The 17196-nt window shown below is 35.8% G+C and overlaps 1 protein-coding gene and 1 pseudogene across 1 annotated transcript; both read left to right on the top strand.

Moving 5' to 3' along the window:
- Positions 1-7087: 7087 nt before the first annotated feature.
- On the top strand, positions 7088-9181 carry LOC107958147 (probable WRKY transcription factor 7). Its single transcript, XM_016893831.2, has 3 exons — positions 7088-8119; positions 8238-8363; positions 8721-9181. Exons 1-3 carry the CDS (start codon positions 7329-7331, stop codon positions 8878-8880), a joined length of 1077 nt encoding a protein of 358 aa, XP_016749320.1. The 5' UTR covers positions 7088-7328; the 3' UTR covers positions 8881-9181.
- Positions 9182-13934: 4753 nt separating this feature from the next.
- On the top strand, positions 13935-16899 carry LOC107958146 (probable inactive receptor kinase At5g67200; annotated as a pseudogene).
- The last annotated feature ends 297 nt before the right edge of the window (positions 16900-17196 follow it).

Genomic DNA, 17196 nt, shown 5'->3' with positions numbered 1-17196 from the left:
TTATAATACAATATCAATTTAAATAATAATAACAATAACAATAATAATTAAATATAAAACTATAATAAATAATAATAATAATTTAATATATATTTTAACACATAAAAATCTCAGATTTTTATGTTTATGCCGCCTCACTTAGGACAAATGACATAATTGTCATTTTGTCCTCTTCATTTTCTTTAAATCTACAATTCAACTTTCATCCTTTATTCAATTTAGTCATTTTTCCTAATTACTCTTAATTAAGCTAAATTTACTTAATTAAACTCTAATTAACCACTCAATTTACTTTGTAAATATTTTTAATAAATATTTACTAATCTGTTTTTCAGAAACGGAGACCCGAAAATACACTGTTTCGGTAACGGAAAAATTCGAGTTATTACATTATTTGTTAATTTTATGAATTTCATGATGTGTTATTTCATATTTATTGATGATAAAATCGTGAATAATGTAAAAGTATGAAAATTAAATAAATGATCAAATTGAGCATTTCAGTTCAGTGACAAGATGAATTGGAGGAAAAGACCATGGTTGGACCATGGCAACAAGTGATAAGTAATAGCTTCGGCTACACTTATCTGATCAAGGACAAATGAAAGTGATAAGTAATAGCTTCGGCTACACTTATCTGATAAAGGACAAGTGAAAGTGATAAGTGATAGCTTCAGCTACACTTATCTGATCAAGGACAAATGACAAGTGAAAAGTGATAGCTTCGGCTGCCTGATCAGTGAAAAGTGGTAGCTTCTGCTACCAGATCAGTGAAAAGTGGTAGCTCCGGCTACCTGACCAGTGAAAAATGATAACTCCGGCTACCTGATCAGTGAATAGTGGTAGCTTTGGCTACAAGTGACAAGTGATTTCCGTATAAGACCATATCTGAGATATGGCATCGGTGTGATATATGCTGCTGTATAAGACCATATCTGGGATATGACATCAGTGAGATATGTGATTCGTGTAAGACCATAGCTGGGCTATAGCATCGATATGTGATATGTGATTACGTGTAAGACCATAGCTGGGCTATGGCATCGATATATGAATATGTGTAAGACCATAGCTGGGCTATGGCATCATTATGTGAAGATGTGTAAGACTATAGTTGAACTATGGCATCGAGAAAACGAAGTACTCAATTCCGTAAGACGTTCACTAATTTGACAAAGTTTGGTAAGTGTTACATGGAATTATGTGATACAATGAAGTACGAGTTCATAAGATATAAGTATAGAACTTGGTTGATAAATGAATTCATTTGTGATTATATAATTGTTCATATTGAATATACTGTCCATATGTATTGATAATTCAAATGTTTTAATGAATAAAGTTCCGGCATGGAATAAATTGAACACGAGACAAATAATTATGAAATTGAACTCGGAATTCATGAAAATGACGATTGTTGATATATGGACACATGAGACATTGATATATGAATATAGAAAATGTTTGATATATGTGTTTATTCATAATTATGGAATTATATACCTCATGTGTACTATTTGCATAAAGATGATGTTTCAAATACTTTGATTATTTAAGCTTAAATATGAAATAGTATGAAATCAAGATAAGTTGTTATGAAAATATATTTAGATTACAGAGATATGGCTGATATATGTTGAATGATTACATAACGTGAAATTGTGTATATATATGATAAATTTAATGAGAATTGAGCCCATACACGTTTATTGTTATTTATATGGAGTGTACGACTGACAAGGGTGATGAAGTTATAAACAGAGAGTTACACGGGTTGAAAACACGGGCGTGTGACTCTCCAAAGTGTGAAAATTTTCTAAGTGTTGCAAAAGTTTCATATGTTTACAGTTTGGTCCCGAACCACCCTAAATGTATGTTTTGGGCCCCGTAGGCCCATATAAGGGACGTTAAACATATGTATGAAAGTTTTTAATTTAGAAGAAAATTTATGGCTAATTTTTACATGATTGGTCATATTAAGTTCGGTAATGCCTCGTACCCTATTCTAGGCTCGAAATACGGGTAGGGGGTGTTACAGACTTGTTTCCCTGCCGTAAGTTAAGGAATTCTCTTTTCTTCTTATCAAAATATCTTCTACCAACATATTTCTTCTTAATTTCATTATGGAAAAATTCCCAATTGGCTTTTTCAGCCAGTACCACGGCTTCAATTGTTTCCCACCAGTTATAAGCTTATTCTTTCAATAGTGACATATCACATTTTAAGCAATCATCTGGTGAGCATAACATTTGTTTAAAAACCCTTATTATACTTTACAATCAATGCTCAACTTTGATGGGGTCATCATCTACTCTTCCCCAAAATTCTTCAGCCCCATGTTTTTTGAGCTTTTCAAATAAAGGACGTTTACTGGATTCCGTTGTTGGAGGGGGTAGAGGAGCAATCGAGGGTACTACTGATGTTGAAATAGGGGGAGGAGGTTGCTGAGTCTTAATTCTTTCTCGCACATTCTTATTATGCCACTGATTCAGAAATCTATAAATTATATTTTTGAGTTCTTGTTCTCGAATCAAGGAAATTGGAACCTCACTACTTGTTCTTTGTTTAGAGGTCTGTACTCTACTGTTAACTTCTTCTTACTCAGTATATTTTGATCTATTTGACATTTTTTTAATTCGAAGATAATATATAATAAAAACAGGGATTAGATCGGATCATACACATCACACTATCACAGATTTATATGGCATGTATTTCTAAGCACCGTACACATCACACACATTTCGAGAATCAGCTAAACCGAAGCTCTGATACCCCTAAATGTAACACCCAAAATCAAATTATAAAACTTCATTTCAAATTGATTATTATTCAAACGCATGCTTAAAGTTCTTTATACAAGCCTACGAGGCCCAAAATATACGTTGGAGTTAGATCGGGACCAAACTAAGAACTTTCAGTACTTTTAGAAAACTTAATTTTTTTTAAGTGAAATAGGGCCACACGCCCGTGTGGATAGGGACACGCCCGTGTGGGTAGGCTCGTGGTCGCACACGCCGGTGGCCCAAACCCTTAGAGCTCTTTGACTTTTATTTTTAAGAAGAAACTTAGGTCATACGGTCTAAGCACATACTCGTGTTGCTAGGCCGTGTGATAATTAAATTTCACAATTAAGGTGCAGATTTCACATGGCTACATCACACGGCCATGTTGGAACCAGTGTGAGTCACACGGCCAAGCCACAGGCCCGTATGCTAGGCTGTGTGCCCAAACCTGGACATTCTATTTCTCACACGACCTTATCACATGCCCATGAGGTAGGCAGTGTGTGACACACGCCCGTGAGTCTACCCGTGTGGTTGAAAATAGGCCATTTAAGACCACATTTCTCACCCTTTTTAATATCACCTGCACAAAATCACATTTATACACTAATAGAGTCCAACCAATCAATTATTTCAAGACAAAACATGTATATTTCATTTTCAAACACAAACATTACATTCAACTTACTTATATACTTAATCATTCATACAATTATATTATCAAATCAATCCCTATAAATGCCATATAAATTAAAAAGTTGTTTAACAAAATCTACCAGAATAAATCTGGATAGTGTGATTCTTGATGTAGATCCGATCCTCCGTATGTATATAAGTCAATCTACAAAACAAATAACATACACAAGTAAGCTTATAGAAGCTTAGTAAGCTCATAGGCATAAAAACATAAATCTTACTGAACATTGTACACAATCATATAACTTTTAATTTAACTAATTCTTCCTGTAAATCACAAAATCATTAATAACCTTATTTGAATAATTTCCATGTTTCTATTCACGAATTTAACTCCTATGGGCCCATTTCTCATTTACTTCCATAGTTAAATTAGGGAACAATAATGGAATTGAGTGTTTCATTATCACATTGCCATAGTAAAACATGGACTTGCACATAGTCACATATCACATACCGAAGCCATAGCCCTACCATGGTCTTACATGGATCACATATCATACCGATGCCATATCCCAGATATGGTCTTATATGGAGGCACGTTATCACATCATACCGAAGCCATAACCCAACCATAGTCTTATACGGGAGTACATATCACAATACACCGATGCCATAGCCCAGCTATGGTCTTATCGGGTGCACTTAGCACATCTAATCCGTCAATTCATCTTGTTCATTAAATGAAAGCACTCAAAACTATTGTTCCGACTAATTTGCACTTTTAGTTAAATATCATTTGGTAATTAATACAATTTGATAGTGTTCATCTACAATAAGACACCTTATTAATCATAATATTTTCATAATAAAACATTAAATTTTTCCATATGAACTTACCTGGGCTGATTTGTAAAAGTCGTAGAATTTTCAAGGACTATTCTTGTAATTTCTTCTTTCCACGATTCACTTCGTTTTCTTGATCTATAATTATAAAATCATTCCCTCATTCGCATCTAATTCAATCCTATTATACTTCACAATTTATGTCCTTTAATTTTTGAAATTACACTATTACCCAAACTTTTTAGTTTTTACAATTTAGTCCCTACTCAATTTATTCATCAATTGAGCTAATTCTTCTCAAATAACATTTTATCAAGACACTATAAACTACTTCAAAACCTTTAACATTCGAAATTTCAACAAAAAAAATTTAATTTCAACAACTTTCACAATTAGATCCTAAAAATCAATTCTTATAAAATCTCTTCATAAAATCATCATATAATAAACTTAGAACCCCAATTACATACTAAATCATCATAAAATTTCAGAACTTATTCATGGAAACTTTCAAAATTACTCATGAAATCAAAAACTAATGAATTAAACAAGTGGACCTAGTTGTAAAAGTCTCAAAAACACAAAAATTACAAGAAATAATAAAAAATTGAGCTTACATGTTGTAAAAATATGACAGACCAGCTTAAAAGAGCCCTTCAATGGTGTTTTTTCTAGAGAGGATGAAGAAAAATGAAGAAAACTCTAGATTTCCCAATTTAATCCAATTTTTAACTATTCAATTTCAACTAAATTACCAATTTACCCTTAGTTCACACTATTTCTCAGCTAATATTTACCTAACCGTCCAGCCCATTTTATTTTGGTCAAATTACTCTTTAAGTCCCTCTTATTTATTATTAAAGCTATTTAATCACTTCCCTTAGTTTTACATCTTATTCGATTTAGTCCTTTTTATTCAATTGACTACCGAAATGTTAAAATTTCTTAACAAAACTTTAATACTAACTTAGTAACATTCCATAAATATTTCTAAAAATATTTATGGCTCAATTTAGGAATTAGAGGTCCCGATACCTCGTTTTTATCTAATTTTATCTAAAAATTTCCTTTAATTCATAATTTCTCTAATTCAAAAACATTTCTAAAATCACACTTAACTTTTACTTACTAATATCTAAACTCATATGTCGGATTTAGTGATCTCACATCACTATTTCGACACCAGTGAAATTTGGGCCGTTACATCTCAAAACAATATTGTTTCACAGATTCTTCAAATGAGTTCTACACTTTTAATGAGTAAAACGACCACCATACAAAACTTACCTTCAACTTATCCAAAACCAGTTTCGTTTCATGCTCCCTTACTCTCTTCGATTCATCCATGCTTGGCTTCTAATCAAACTTGTTTGAGAACATCCAAGAAGATTTAGATCATATTAGGTTTTGAGTGAAATTCAATTTAGGAATCATGTGAATAAAACACAAACTTAGTTTATTTGATGGGCAAAGATTATATTTTTGCAATGAAGAATATGATAAGAAAGAAAAATAGAGGGGAAGAAGAAAAAGAAAATAAAAAAAAATTGTTCCAAAAAATAAAAGTATAGGGACTAGTTTTAACAAATGGAAAACATTGAGAAAATTATGTTAAAAGAAATGGAGAAGGAAGTAAAACAGAGGGAGAAACAGAAGAGAATAGAAAAAAAAAGGAAAGTTAAAAGAACACAAAAAAAAAACTAAATTGCTTAAATGAAAGAATATAGGGACCAATTGTATAATGTAATCTAAAATGTTCATTTGGAACGAGGATTTAACGTGTCACGTTAGCTTACCGTTATACCATTAACGACAATTAACGGCTTAGTGACAATTAACATTTTAGTGGAGAAAATTAATGCATGTTTTATTCGATATGGATATAGATTTGGGTTTGGGGTTATCAAAGTGAGGGATCTTACAAAATGAAAGAGAGAGTAAATCATGGGGCGTCAGAGTTAACACTCCAATTATTCTTTGATGTTTAAGTTAAACCAAAGTCATTTTGTAGGTATAAAACAAGATGGTGTATAGTGAAAAAACTTAATCTGTAAAGATTCTTGGAGGCCTTTCATGGTTGCCTCCCATCTGCTTCTCATGTAGTAGTGCCCAGAACTCATTTTTTTGTTTAGGCCATTTTGTTTCCTCTGTTTTACATTTCTCAAACCTTTCGCTAGCTGGGTCATTTGTGATCTGATACCTGTCCTCGGCTTGTTGGCAATTCATGGTTCGTTGCCATTTATTGGGTATACTCTGAGGTAATTGTCTTGGGCTGCTTGGGCTTTTGTTTCTTAGATTTTATAGTGATGTGACCCAACAGGGCCGATATCTATTGAGTTGGTACTAAAAAAACGAACTCTTCTTCTACTATCATTTTAATAATAGAACTAAAAACTGTTTGATTATTGAGAAAGAATAAAAGAATCCAATGTGACTTGTGGGACGAGAGTTTGACGTTCCTTTCGGTTTCAGGTACAAGAAGGTGGGGCCATTCCTACTGGAGCCCATACTGACTTTTCCTACATTTATTTTTGAAAACCTGCAAATGGTCAACTCTACCTCACTGTCTCCAACTCACGATTTAAATCCAACGGCTAATCACAACCTTTTGACCTTATGTCCCCTCTCTTTCTCTTTTTTCTTTTCATCATTTCGACACGGTCTTCCAAACCGGATTAGCCCGTTGTTAGTGGACCCCACTTTTAAAACCGCTTGTCAACGTGCTGACAAATTTTTGTATACGTGGGAGTATCTGATTGGTGGGTAAGGTTGACGGGCAATACGTAACAGAAGCAACAGGTCAGTGACCCAACCAATGCCCTTGCATTAGGGAGGGCATCTGTTTGACTTCATTTCCCTTCCCTTTTATGCAACATTATCATCTTTCACGTTCTTTTGTTTGCCTTTTCAGTTCTTTTTCATCGTTATTTCAATTCAGTTTCCCTCTTCTTCTCTATCAAGTATTATTCACTTCTTTCTATCTATAAAACTGTGTTAGCTTTTGAGTTTGTCGAAATTGTGGGGTGCTGGGAATTTTGTTTTCTTCTTGGATGAACAGAGATGGCTGTGGAATTGATGATGGGGTACGATGGTGGTAATAGTTTTGTAAGGAAAATAGAGGAAACTGCCTTGAATGAAGCTAAAACTGCTGGGATTCAAGGTGTTGAAGAATTGATAAGGTTGATGTCCAAAAGTCAACAGCTTTACAATCAAGATGCTTCTTCTAAAACTTCTTCTCCGTCGGGTTCAGAGCCGGCGATGGAACTCCAAGCTATTACAGATAAGACTGTTAAGTCCTTCAAGAAGGTTATTTCTTTATTGGGGCAGCCCAGAACCGGACATGCTCGATTTAGACGTGCTCCTCTTAGTCATCTCGAACAAGAGGTGAAACACCAGCAACAAGATGCACGACAACCTCGGCAAAAGATACCAGAGTCAGGGGATTCTTCTCTTCAAGTAGCCAAAAATCAGGTGTCTGCTTTTAAGCCTTTTTGTTCAAGTCTGGGTCATAGGTTGCCTCCTCTGCCTCACAATCACCACCAGAGTAAAAGCAGTTCTCTTTTGGTGCCAAAGACTGGTCTTTTGGAGAGAAATGAAACGGCCAGTGCTATCAATTTTTCATCTTCGCCGCCTTTGTCTGATGGGAATTCTTTTATGTCTTCATTAACAGGGGACACTGATAGCATGCATCCATCTTTGTCTTCTGGTTTTCAATTCACTAGTCCTTTCCATATCCCCTGTTCTGGTAAACCTCAGTTTTCTTCCTCTTTGAAGAGAAAGTGTAATTCCAAGGACGATGCTGCTCTCAAGTGTGGATCTTCCTCTAGCCGGTGCCACTGCTCCAAAAAAAGGTTGGTTTTCCATCTTTGTTATCCATACAAGTTCTTCATGTAAACTAATTTGGATGGTTTAATCGATTCCCTTCTCAAGTTTTAACTTTGCGATTGAATTCCTGGTATATATATATAGGAAATCAAGAGTGAAGAGAGTCGTTAGAGTTCCAGCTATTAGCAGCAAGATGGCTGATATTCCTCCTGATGACTATTCCTGGAGAAAGTATGGCCAAAAACCAATCAAAGGTTCTCCTCATCCAAGGTGTGTAAATTTTTGTTCTTTTTGTTTAACCAAAGAACTAACATCTTCTCTTTTTGCATTCAATTTTTTTCCTTTCAAGTTTTTATTTATTTATTTTATTTTTTTTATCGTGGGCTATTAACTGATATTTCACCTATTTGCGTCATGACCAAAAGCCTCCAAACAATAATTCAAGTTTGCATTGAATGTTTTTGTTTTCAACTGCAATTGTCATATTGTGGGTGGCCTTAAATCTCATTTGACTTTTTTTGCGCTGTACGTTGAATTGCCCACTGAGTTAGTTCATTTAGTTAGGCTTTTGAGTCCACTTAACTCAGACCCGAGTTTCCCCTTACCCGTTTCTTTGGGCAATTTCAGGGGCTATTATAAGTGTAGCAGCGTAAGAGGCTGCCCTGCAAGGAAACATGTAGAGCGAGCTATGGACGACCCAATGATGCTGATTGTAACCTATGAAGGAGATCACAATCATAGCCACATCTCGGATTCCCCAGCACCTTTGGTCCTTGAGTCTTCTTAGTCCCGTCTTGATCCATCGGACGCACCCCCCCCCCTCCTTTTCAATGGTCATCTAAATCGAGCCAGCCCCCTGAAGTAGGGTTGTTCAGATAGTCAACTGTCCAACAAGACAATTAGATTGATTAGTGGGAATATTAGTTGTTTAAAAGGACAATATAGGATTCCCCATTCTTGGTTTTGCCAAAAGACAATGTTAAGTAGGACTAGTAGGGGGTGGGTTCTTTTCATCGTTCTACTTATTAAAGTTGTTATACTCGATTACCAGAATTTTTGTTCATTTCATATATAATATTATTCAAATATGGTGGTGGATCTTGTCGAGGATGGTATCACTTTAATTTGCTCCAATGACCACCAAAGCTCTGAATTCTGATAACTTTATTTTTATATTTGAAGGCAAATGAGTGTTGCAGTCAATAAACAAATAAAGAATCTTTCATTACTTTATTAACAATGGATGGTGTCTTACATATCAAGGTTGACTCTTGATGCTGATTTAAATTAGTGTTGAGTGGAGTTTGATTTGATGAGGATAATAAAAAAGAGAATGGTATGGGTGGTTCTTTTGTCAGCTTGTGATTGTTCCCCAAGCTACATTTCGGTTCGTTTTGTAGACTCAAGTTGCAATCATGGGATTTTATAGTCAGATTTAGTAGTGGTAGAGAATCTAGATTGTTCGGGATATGTGTCCATTTTCAATTTGGAGAATAATAATAAGTCAAACTAGCTGGTCTGGCATGTTGATTATTGTCCCCCCTCCCCCTCCTCTTTTTGCTCTCAATTATCATCATCTAGTGTCTAAATTCTTTGCTTTTCCAAGCTTTTCAGATGGGGAAATTCAGATAGCATTTCTTTTATTCTTGTTATTACATGCTTCAAACTATTTAGGTCAAACTTCTACTATTTATTCACAAAAACTGCCCTTTGCTTACCTATGCTCCAAGGAGGGATCTAAGTTTTAATGTTACAACTAATCTTTTGAAATTTACGTTGGCATTTAGTCAAAATTAGAAATGGGATGTTGAATTTCTTCATTTATAGCTGTATCAAATTATTTGACGATATTTATTTTGAACGTAATTTTATCATATTTAGATTGCTTGACTAAGGGTACTTCTTTGCCATTGCTATCTTTTTAAACCATACAAGGAACATTTCCTCGAAGTTGGCGTATTTTCACTTCTAATAAGAGCTTTCCTTGTACTATTTTCTTCATTTGGTACGATTGAATCATTGATTTAATTGGTTTTAAGTCAACTTTCCCCCCTTTTTTCCATCATTATTCCTACTGAAATGAAAATCTCCACTCACCAACAACACAACCTTAAGTGGAAATTGTGTTAATCTGTCACAAGCTAAAAGCCAAAGAAGATAAGTTCAAAAGTAAAATTCTTGAGGCTTAGGTTTGCCATTATGATTTGAGCTGTTAAGCTGTCAATTATGATTATGGTGAAAGGGTTCATTTTGAAAACTCAAAGTAGAGTTGTTCAACGTTTAAAACTTTGACATTACAATTGCAATTCAAACACCAGTTTTGTCAGAAAAATGATGCACACAATATCAATTTGAAGTTATTCTTGTTCTAGGTTGGGTTATGATTTTGCAAACGACTTCAGATATTTGGTCTACCAAGTAATTAGAATGTCAAAGACAAAAATATTACTTTGAAACCAAGGAAATAAAGAAAGAGTAAAGTGCTGCAAACAGAGCACTTTGATTTCTTTTTGTTAGGGTATCACTTGTACGTAAACTATTCCTTATTCCTAAAGCTAGCACCATCGTGTTTTCAAACCAAATTGTAAAAGTGAAGAGACGTTGTAGCTAAGGTACATTGTTCACATGAACTTCAAACCTTAATTGTTTCAATAATAGAAGGATGGAGTAAAGCTAGCGGCTCTCTTCCTCTTTATCTAAACTTGTCCCCTTCCTCCAGCTTCAGCACCACCACACCATTCGGAGCTTGTCACCCGTCCACTAGGACGGAACTACATTAATGGCGGGGTTTTCATTTAAAAATGTAAGCAAACTTTAAGCTATGAAAATATTTGATGTTGAGAGTCAATGAGATAAGGTGTAATTTCAATTTATTTCCTAGATACGTGCTTATCATCTACCATACAATTTATCACTTTGTTTCCAAGGTTCAAGAAAATTTTAATGTAAATGCTCTCTCAATTTGATTAAACAAAATTGAATGAATGAATACAAATGAAAAAAATACCTTTATTTATAGTTGAGCTGTCCTACATCTAATGGTACTGTTCAAATTACATCAATGGCTAAAATTAAAGTCTATCTACAAATTTATCATGATAATTATGAATTACTAGAGTTTTTCACTAGATCACCATATTTCAAGTAGATAGGTTTCCCATAATGTTTCAAATATCATGCAAATCCTGGTGAATTATGTAAGTTCAATTGAATTAATTGACCTTTTTAGATTATTTTTACTTTGAAAATGAATACGTCCCGCTTTGAAAGGATATGGTGTGCTTTTGAACTTGTATCATTTGCATGTCTGCATTATTCTAATAGAATATATTATTATGATCATATAGGCACATCTATAAGATGTTTTATCGATCATAGTTTACACTTGTTTTTAACTCATCATTAGGTACTATGGTTCAATATGACGGGGAAATGCAGTTTACTGTATTGCTCTTTGTATCAGAAAAAATATGTTCATCCTTTGGAAGGATGAACGTAACACAAGGTGAGCTTTTAAATACTTCCATTAAAGTTCCTTCTCTCATTTTTTATTTTCCATTTATTACGTTTATCAACTAACCTTAACAGCCCATTCGAATTTATGGGCTGAAATAACAGTTGCCCCAGCCATGGCCTACGGCCATTCATGATTTATGCAGCATTAACTTTTAGCCATGCATTCTCCTGTTTGGGTCCTTTTCTAATTTAAGACCATATATTTCTTTCGTCTCACACAAGCAGAATAGTTTTGATTGCTGCAATAAATCTTCTTCGCCTCGCCCTAGCTAGCTACCTACGCTTTAATGTTGACGAAGCGTTCATCTACCCTTTTGGATAAGCGTTATTTTGATGTTGCACTGCATTTACCATTCAAGATTGTGACGTTGGATCGGCTCTTTGTATTATTTTTTCTTCTTCGTAAATTAATGCATTTATTACTGCAGCAGAACTTGGTTGGATCATATTTAAGTGGTACTTGTACCGAGTCACACACACCATTGCAACACTTTAGTTAAAACTATAGAGATGATCTATACGGGAAGTAATGATTTGAAATTCTGTAGGAAAAAGGTGAACGCATCTCACATTTTGTTTCGATGAACTTTGGAGTATGCGCAAAAGGAGACGACAGTTGTTCAAAGATGAAAAAATAGGAGAAAACACATCACTCGATCTCACAGATAAACTGTTGCGGAACTTTCATGGCGGTTGAAATATGCTAATCAAGGTTTGGGGCCTTGGGCCCTCTCTCTGTTCTATTGTGTGCTAATTGGGGTCATTCAACAGCTACATTTATTTGGGCTCTGCATTCATGTTGAATGTACCTTCCACTATTATCAGAACCCATAAAAGGCTTTTAACTTCCGAGTTAACGTGCTAGCCCAAATTATAATTAGGCTAAACCCGTCTGGTGAGTTTTATATAATCATTTTACGCATATGGGTGAAACTTTTTGAAAAAAAATAATTGACTGTTATTATTAATATTATTATTGAATTAATTACTTGAACTTTTAAAATGTGTTAAAAAAGGCTCTCAAACTTTTTTAAAAAAAGTAATTAAGCTCCTGTTTTTTTTTTACATTCAATCGGGTACTTGAACTGTCAAAATGTATCAAAAAAGCCCTTCGGTCGTTAACTTTAATAGTTGACCGTTAAAGTTAATTGCTCTAGTTTTTTTCAGTTAAAACCACCTTATGTCACAACCACGACGTGACATGTGACAAAAAAATTAAAAAGATAAAAATCAATAAAAGTTATAAAAATTATTAAATTTTAAAAAAATATTTAAAAAGTATTTAAAAATGATTAATCATCATAAAAAAATTATAAAAATCAACCGGGTCTTTTTAATACATTTTGAAAGTTCAAGTATCTAATTGAGTGAAAAAAAGGCTTAATTACTTTTTTAAAAAAAATTTGAAGAATTTTTACACTCTTAAACTTAAAATCAAATTGGTTTAATACTTGCATAAAATTTGCATAAAATTATTTTGCCCTCCTATAATATCTAATTTGCATAAAATTTTACTTTATACAATTCAATTATTAAAAAAATTTATTTAAAACAATAATTAAAGCTTTGGTTTAATACTTAAATATATGGGTTTAAATTTTTAAGTGAACTATCCTAAACCGATTGAATTACTCGTGATTAAGAAAAACCAGGCTAAATAACGAATAAAAAAACAAAAAAAAAACAGGAGAGGTCGAAGCTGATTACTGAAACATGATCTTGATTAAGACTAAAAGAATCCACAACCTCAAATGACTTTGTTTTTTTGCTAAGAAGTGTTTCTTATGTGAAAAAAAAGGAAATGTTTCCCTATAAATCATAATCCCCGATAACAGTAAAAAGTACCTTTCTTCCATGAGAGGCAATCCAGTAAGGCGAAGGCCTGTGTTAAGAATGTGACAAAATAACTTTATATAACCCCAAGATCACACACCACAATCTTTTTTTGACCTTAAAAAGCTCGATCAAATCCCCCATCGGCCATCACAAAGATTACAGAACTGTGAATTCACGTGGCAGCTGTATGGCACCACAACATGTAAAAAAAAAAGGTTGAACCCGATATTGAATACACAATTACAGACATTTGAATGTTAATGAACTCACTGGGAAGACTTGTATGGAAAGTTATAGTTTACTTGTTTACTTGGAGTGGAAGTGGTTAGTTTTGTTTTTTGATCGAAGTGGAAGTGGCTTGTTAAGAGGGCAAATAAAGAGCCAGTTTTCAACCGTACAGAAATATATATTACTGACACAATATGAAATTAGAGATGCCTAGATAGCTTTCATTTATTAATATTTTTTTAGCCCATATCTCCCTATTCTTTCCCCTGCCTTCACGTGATTCTGAGCTTGCAGTCGGACAGCTGCCCCGCTACCTATATTACATGCTTTTGTCCCGTTCTGCTTGCTCCTATTGCCATCTCAAAGTACTCTTCTCTATCTCTCTCCGCACACTTTGCCCTATCAGATTCAGGGGAATGAGGCAGTTTAATCAAACAAGCTTATTGCTTTTGGAAAAGACATAGTGAGATTCACCAAGGGTAGAAACCACCGAGAGAGAGCTAACAAGTATCCCAAGAAATGCTGAACGAAAGACTTCGTCTTCTTCTTATTCTTCAAAGGCTCTTCTCCATTTTGTTGTTGGTATTATGCGGTGAAGCTGCAAAGCTATTGACATCACCTGAGGCTACTGCTCTTCTGGGTTTTCAGTCTAAAGCCGATCTGAGAAACCATCTCGGGTTCTCACGGAATGCAAGCATTCCCTTTGTGATTGGCAGGGAGTTACATGTTACCAGCAAAAAGTGGTACGTCTCATTTTGGAAGATCTAAGTCTCGGTGGCGTTTTTGCTCCCAACACATTGTCCCAACTTGGCCAGCTCCGGGTTTTGAGTCTCCAAAACAACTCTCTCAGTGGTCCGATTCCTGATCTTTCAGCCCTCGTCAACCTCAAAACCCTCTTTCTCGATCATAATTTCTTCACTGGTTCCTTCCCTGTTTCGACTCTTTCCTTTCACAGATTAAGAACCCTTGATTTATCCTACAACAACCTCACTGGCAACATACCAAACTCATTAACTTATTTAGACCGGTTATACTACCTTCGGTTGGACCGGAACTGGTTTAATGGAACGATTCCTCCGTTTAACCAGTCTTCCCTTAAAACCTTTAACATTTCAGGGAACAACCTTACTGGTGCAATTCCAGTGACCCCAACGTTGCAACGATTTGAGTTCTCTTCATTTTCATGGAACCCTGGTCTTTGTGGAGAGATTATTCACAAAGAATGTCATCCAAGGCCCCACTTCTTCGGTCCCACAGCCGCAGTTGTGGCGCCTCCGCCTACGGTGGCTCTTGGTCAAAGTGCAGAAGAGCATGGGGTGGAGTTGGCTCAGCCTCAGCCAAGTTCAAAGCAACACAAAAGGACCGCGATTATTATAGGTTTTTCTACCGGGGTCTTTGTTCTTATTGGTTCACTTCTTTGCTTCGTCTTGGCAGTAAGGAAACAGACAGATAAAAAACAATCAACTGCTGCGGCTGAATCCGATGATGGGGCGGCTGCAGCACAAGCTGCGGCGGTGATTCAAATGGAACAAGAAACCGAGTTAGAAGAGAAAGTAAAGAGAGTGCAAGGAATGCAAGTTGCCAAGAGCGGAAACTTGATATTCTGTGCGGGTGAGGCGCAGTTGTATTCGCTGGACCAGCTGATGAGAGCGTCAGCTGAGTTGCTTGGGAGGGGAACCGTAGGGACGACGTACAAGGCAGTGCTTGATAATCGTACGGTGGTGACGGTCAAGAGGCTGGATGCCGGGAAATTAGCAGCCACGACGAAGGAAATGTTCGAGCAACACATGGAATCAGTTGGCGGTTTAAGGCATCCCAATTTGGTCCCCCTCAGGGCTTATTTCCAAGCCAAAGAAGAGAGGCTTCTTATCTATGATTTTCAGTCCAATGGCAGTCTTTTCTCCCTCATTCACGGTAATAACTTTATGCTTTCATTTTCTTCAATTATTGAACGATTTGCATTGTTTCGGAGATAGGCAGCGATTTCAGTCGGTGTTAACTCGGGTTGCCAGCCATTCAGGGAAAGGCACACGTGTAAGAGAAAATGCTTTGCTTAATCTTAGTAATAAATTTTCCTAATCGTAGATTCCTTGGGTTTGTAGTAAAAAAAGAATAAAGATACATGCTTTGGTCAGTTACATAATTTTCATTTATGAGGTATCTAAGTATCCTGCAAACACCGAGAATCTAGCTGACCCCCACTACATGGGGAATTGATATGATTTTGATGTCAATTAATTAGTGTTAATATTATTAGTTAGAGTTAATTTAATAATAGAGCTCTTTTTTTTTCTATTATAATGGTTTGTCCTTTTTGTCTCTACGTGAAGCACTGTTACTGTAACATGATAGTCGGATCATATTGACATTTTGTAGGACCGCATTCGGAGTCGTATTGTCAGAGTCCAAAGTCCCGAGTGTCTCAATTCCGATTGGCTACTATTTAATAAGAACCCCACTTGGATTTTCGATTGAGTTCTGAAATTTTCTCAAAAACATCATGGGGACTAAAATTAAATGATTAGAAATTCAAAGGCTCAATTTGTTAACTTAAAACTGCACGTGCAGGATCGAAATCAACAAGGGCAAAGCCACTCCACTGGACGTCCTGCTTGAAGATAGCCGAGGACGTAGCGCAAGGTCTCTCCTATATTCACCAAGCATGGAGGCTTGTCCACGGCAATCTCAAGTCCACTAACGTCCTTCTCGGCCCTGACTTTGAGGCCTGTCTTGCCGACTACTGCCTGGCAGCCCTAGTTACTTCTGTACAAGAAGAAGATCCCGATGGCATCGCACGTAAACCTCCGGAAATTCGCAATTCGAATCACCAGGCGACATCGAAATCCGACGTTTTTACATATGGGGTTTTATTGTTGGAGCTTCTGTCAGGGAAACCTTCTTCCCAGCAGCCGTTGTTGGCGCCGGATGAGATGATGCATTGGCTTAGGTCCTGTAGAGAAGACGATGGAGGGGATGATGAAAGGTTAGGGATGCTGCTTGAAGTGGCCATATCCTGTAGTTTGAGCTCTCCTGAACAAAGGCCCACGATGTGGCAAGTCCTGAAGATGTTACAGGAGATTAAAGAAGCTGTATTAATGGAGAACGGTGAATTGGACCCACTTTCTAGGACGTGCTAATTAATTAATTTATGATTTTAATAGCATGTAATTGTAGGGACTATAGTTTCAGTGACGTGCAATAGAGAAATGAAAAACCACCTTATATATACTGCATGCAATTGCTGCTACTTGCTACATTTGGATCTTCATTTCCGACATTATATACGTCGTTTCATAGTGTTGGCCCCTTCATGGATACCTTTTTTGAGCCTCATGTCCACGTTTTCCTTCTCGATATCTCATATGCAAGAACTTCATTATCACCGTCATCATTCTGCCAGTTGCAGCTGATGTTAATGGGCTAATGACCGGTCACCGTTGTGTAAGTTTTTTTGTGAAATAATTAAATGGCTGTCGGTCCATCAGCTGGAAAGTGTATCTAACTCGCTGCCTCTGCCAATTCG

Source organism: Gossypium hirsutum, chromosome A05 (genome assembly GCF_007990345.1).
Source record: "Gossypium hirsutum isolate 1008001.06 chromosome A05, Gossypium_hirsutum_v2.1, whole genome shotgun sequence".
Lineage (NCBI taxonomy): Eukaryota > Viridiplantae > Streptophyta > Magnoliopsida > Malvales > Malvaceae > Gossypium > Gossypium hirsutum.
Note: the sequence above shows the minus strand (reverse complement) of the source record. Positions and strands in the feature narration are given on the sequence as shown.

Excerpts from the sequence above, each read along its gene's own strand:
- LOC107958147 (XM_016893831.2), top strand. The coding sequence starts at position 7,329 with ATGGCTGTGGAATTGATGATGGGGTACGATGGTGGTAATAGTTTTGTA. Across the intron at positions 8,120-8,237 it reads TGCCACTGCTCCAAAAAAAG|GAAATCAAGAGTGAAGAGAG; the intron begins GTTGGTTTTCCA and ends ATATATATATAG. Across the intron at positions 8,364-8,720 it reads AAAGGTTCTCCTCATCCAAG|GGGCTATTATAAGTGTAGCA; the intron begins GTGTGTAAATTT and ends GGGCAATTTCAG.